General features: G+C 51.2%; 1 protein-coding gene across 2 annotated transcripts in view; it reads left to right on the top strand.

Moving 5' to 3' along the window:
• The first annotated feature begins 420 nt into the window (after positions 1-420).
• Positions 421-4,353, top strand: part of LOC101154200 (zinc finger protein 44) — a 24,523-nt gene continuing 20,590 nt past the window's right edge. The window contains exon 1 of one of the 2 annotated variants that reach the window (XM_019016078.4): positions 421-676. In XM_019016078.4, the coding sequence (XP_018871623.2) occupies positions 674-676 (3 nt within the window). In that variant the 5' untranslated portion in view covers positions 421-673. Of the gene's footprint in view, positions 677-1,965; positions 2,135-4,353 lie in introns of those variants that run through there. The other variant, XM_055371742.2, reaches the window with a different exon arrangement.

The following is a 4,353-nucleotide window of genomic DNA, read 5'->3' as shown; positions in this document are numbered from 1 at the left end:
CGTAGCGCGCAGAAAGAACCCATCCAGCGCTTATAGTGGAAGAAAGGCTTCACCTTGCAGGCAAAAGCCTCATCCCAAATTCCTGGTCCCTGGAGGACATCAGCAGCCCCCCTCCACCCACCCACCCCCTGTCCCCCGCTGCTGCAGTGTGGCCTGTGTGGCCTCGGCTGCCCTCCTGCTCTGAGGCCAAGGGATGGCTCCAGTGGACAGTGAGTCTGGGATTCCTTGCACACAACTGTTCAGGAGAAAGAAGCAAAAAGGGGCCACTGCGTACAGGTAGGAAATTCCGCTTTAAGGCAAACGTTTCCCGGGACGGGTCGCGTCACAACGCAGGGAGGAAGCCCGCCCTGCCAGGGGCCGGGTCTGGAACCTGTTCATCCGGCTGCACTCAGCACTGTGAGATCGCTTCTTCTGTCACTCAGTGCCCAGGAGGCGGGACCTGGAGGGCTATCCAATCAAAGTCGTGGGCGGGTTCCTGAGAATTGTCAATCAGGCGCGCGGCAGAGAGGAGGGTGTGACGTTCCAGGAGCTAGTGGCCTCTTCACCCTGGTGACCTCTGTTCCGTATTCTGTCACTGAGAGACGCCCTGGGACATCTGTGGTGGCTTTTGTCGCGCTGGGACCTACCCTGGCTACGGGAGTTTGGAGGACCCGGGACACCGCACAGCCGGGAAATGGTGAGTGTGCGGGGCCCGGCGTCCTGAGGCAGGGCGAATGGCTGGTCGGAACCAGTCGGAACCGGCTGTGGCGGGACCCGGGCCTCGCCGCAGCGTCTTTGGGGTCTAGGACTTGAGCCCCCCCTGCGCACCTCGGTCCTCGGTCCGTTTGGCCGCAGGGTGGGGCTGGGCCGGCAGCCGAGACCCCGGGCGTCCTGTCCCGTCCCTGAGCTGCGACTGCGGCCCCGGCCCCGGCGACCCTCTCTGGGCAGCTCCGCGCCCGCAGCCCCGCTTCTCCCGATTGTGCGGCGGAACCAGTACAGGTTCGCAGCCCAAGTCACTGCACCCGGACGCCGAGGGCTGCAGCAGAAACGGTTTAATAGGAGAGGACACCCTAGATCCGCCTCCGTGAGAGGTTTGGGGATGGGGTGTTTAGGGGTCTGGACGGGGGTGGTTGGGATGTGGGGTCGCTGGTTGGTGGGGAAGTGAGGGGTGAATCCTGGGACTGGAGGTGAAGAAACCGCATTCTGCTGCTGAGTGGGCTTCCTTGTGGGGTCTTCAGCCTGCTTGGCGCCAGCCTTTCCGCTGGAATTCAAGATCTGAGAAAGAACTTAGACGACTCTTGAGCAACTCTCAGAGATCTTATCCCCAGGCACAATGGGGAAGCTGGCGGTCAGCGTCTGCTGTGACCTGACTCTCAGGGAGGCGGCCCCGTGAGGCAGCGGGGCTGAGGGCACCTGGTGAATATCTAACTGCAATCTCGCCTCCAGCCTGGCTCGCAGTTCTGTGAGCCCAGTGAGGAGGCTGCACGGTGACGATGGGAGGGTCACTAGGCACAAACCAGACTCGTGTGTGGGGTTTGTGTGTGGAAGGAGCTGTGGTCTCTGTGCTCTTCAGTCCTTTCTTTCCAAGGGCGACCATTTCCCCTCCGAGGCTTTCAAAGATATGGGCATCAGGGTCTTTGAGACCTGTCCCTTCATCCTAACTCCTCTTGGGGCTAACAGTAAATCATTTGGTTTCCAGAGCCTTCCATATGCTAACTTCACTCCTCAATTCCCAGTAACGTTATGAACCCTTTGTCAGCAAGACGATATTTCAAATAGACACAGAATTTTGTCGTTTGTTTTCAGATGGCAATGTATGGCTCTTTTTAAACGGATTTATTTTGTTTTCCTTAACATTTCACATGTGAGGAAGAAGAGAATAACCACCTGACACTCTGCTGTAAGAAAAACCAAACCTTTGTGCCTCTTTTATCTCCCCTAGGCACAGATGCCTTCTCAGAATGTCCTTTACAGGGTGATGTGACCTCAGCCCACCCTGTATCTTTTCCATGCCCTGTGTTATGGAACTTTCTGGGGCTACCCTAAGATGCTGGCAGCTGCCAATCTCATGGAGGGCCTAGTGGATATCGGCCCTTGGGTCACTCTTCCCAGAGGACAGCCTGAGGTGTTGGAGTGGGGCCTCCCAAAGGATCAGGTGGATGCACTGGGGTGGGAGGAATCTTCTGGTATATCATTCCTATAAAAAGCTAACCCCTGGGCTGGGCGCGGTGGATCACGCCTGTAATCCCAGCACTTTGGGAAGCCGAGGCGGGCGGATCACCTGTGGTCAGGGGTTCAAGACCACCCTGGCCAACATGGTGAAACCCCATCTCTACTGAAAATACAAAAATTAGCCGGGCATGGTGGCAGGTGCCTGTAATCCCAGCTACATGGGAGGCTGAGGCAGGAGAATCACTTGAACCTGGGAGGTGGAGGTTGCAGTGAGCCGAAATCACAATGACGCCATTGCACTCCAGCCTGGGCGACAAGAGGGAAACTCTGTCTCCAAAAAAAAAAAAACCTAACCTCTGGGACATTGACATTTTTTTCCCCAAGCCTAGTTTCCATTCCTTGGTGACACATGGCTTATCAGAAAATTGGATGGTGTTATTCAGGGGACAAGACAAATGATTTCTGCCTTCTGGACTCTCTCCGAGTGTGAAGCTAGAAAACTGTATCTAAAAACTGGAAAACCCACCCAATGAGGTTTTGCATGAGCCTGAAAAAGACATAAGGCAGTGTCTCCTAGGAATGTGGTTGCTGAGCACTTCAATGAGCACCGTGGGGCTGGCGGATGTGCCAGGCGATAGAACGACCTGACCTGACAGTTGAGTGAGACTTGTCTGTGTTCCAGTCAGTTCTGCCCCACCCTGGGTTAGTTACCCTGAAAAGATTTGTTCAGTTATTTCAAATTTAATTTTTTATTAACGGTAAAGGGCATCCTATCATTAGAGATTGATAGAGAAGATAAAGTGTTTCTAAAGAGGCCAGAAAGAGTTGGAATTCAGAAAACAAATTATATATATGTAGTTTTCTATTCCTTTTTTTAAATTATTTTTATTTTTTATAAGACAGGGTCTCCCTCTGTTGCCCAGGCTGGAGTGTAGTGGCACCATCATGGCTCACTGCAGCTTAGGCAGCCTAGACTGCCTGGGCTCAGCCTCCGGAGTAGCTGGGAATGCCCACCATGCCCTACTAATTTTTGAGTATTTTGTAGTGATGGGGTTTCCTCATGTTGCTAGGCTGGTCTTGAAGTCCCGGGCTCAAGCAATCCTCCTGCCTTGGCCTCCCAAAGTGCTGGGATTACAGGCATGAGCCACTGGACCCAGGCCCTATTCCATTTGTTAAAAACTTTTTTTCTTTTCTTTTCTTTTTTTTTTTTTCCTGAGATGGAGTTTCACTATATTGCCCAGGCTGGAGTGCAATGGTACTATCTTGGTTCACTGCAACCTCTGCCTCCCAGGTTGAAGCAATTCTCCTTCCTCAGCCTCCCAAATAGCTGGGATTACAGGAACATGCCACCATGCCTGGCTAATTTTGTATTTTTAAGTAGAGACAGGGTTTCACCTTGTTGGCCAGGCTGGTCTTGAACTCCTGACCTCAGGTGATCCTCCCTCCTCAGCCAATGAAAGTTCTGGGATTACAGGTGTGAGCCACTGCACCCAGCCTTTTTCTTTTTTTTTTTTTTTTGAGACAGGGTCTCCCTCTATCACCCAGGAGTGCTGTGGTACGATCTCAGCTTGCTGCAACCTCTGCCTCCAGGGCTCAAGAGATCCTCCCACCTCAGCCTCCCAAGTAGCTGGGACTACAGGCGTGCACCACCACACCTGGCTAATTTTTGTATTTTTGGTAGAGACGGGGTTTCACTGTGTCGCCCAGGCTGGAGCATTTTAAAAAAACTTTTATTTACTTTTATTACCCCAGAGACCATGTAATAGGTTTCTCAGGTCTTTTATTGGATGATTTCAAATGGAATTTCAGGGCTTAGCAGTGTAAATACTACCAAGGGAAAAATTTGGGAAAACTCTTCCATTTTGGCTGCAGAAAAATGAATATATTTTCACAAGAATGTGTGGTAGGTATTTGATTGAATTATAAAGCTTTACCAAAACTTTAGTTTCTCTTCTTTTTAGGCTGGAGAACTTGGGACAGTGGATAAGTCTGGTCTGTTCCTGTTATCTGGACTTGGCAGATTAATGCAACATTCTGTGGGACTTTGCAATAGCTAAAGAACTTAAATATCCTTTGTTTACTAAAGGCTTCATTATTATGGAAGTAGTAACTGATGTTTATTATCTGAGATGGATGGATACTTGTGCTTTTCTTGTTGAGCTATAAAATAGAACGGACTTACAATTTCCTTCCCTCCTGTAA

The sequence above is a fragment of the Gorilla gorilla genome, chromosome 20 (genome assembly GCF_029281585.2).
Source record: "Gorilla gorilla gorilla isolate KB3781 chromosome 20, NHGRI_mGorGor1-v2.1_pri, whole genome shotgun sequence".
Taxonomy (NCBI): domain Eukaryota; kingdom Metazoa; phylum Chordata; class Mammalia; order Primates; family Hominidae; genus Gorilla; species Gorilla gorilla.
The sequence above is the reverse complement of the archived record's forward strand: the minus strand, read 5'-3'. Positions and strand labels throughout refer to the sequence as shown.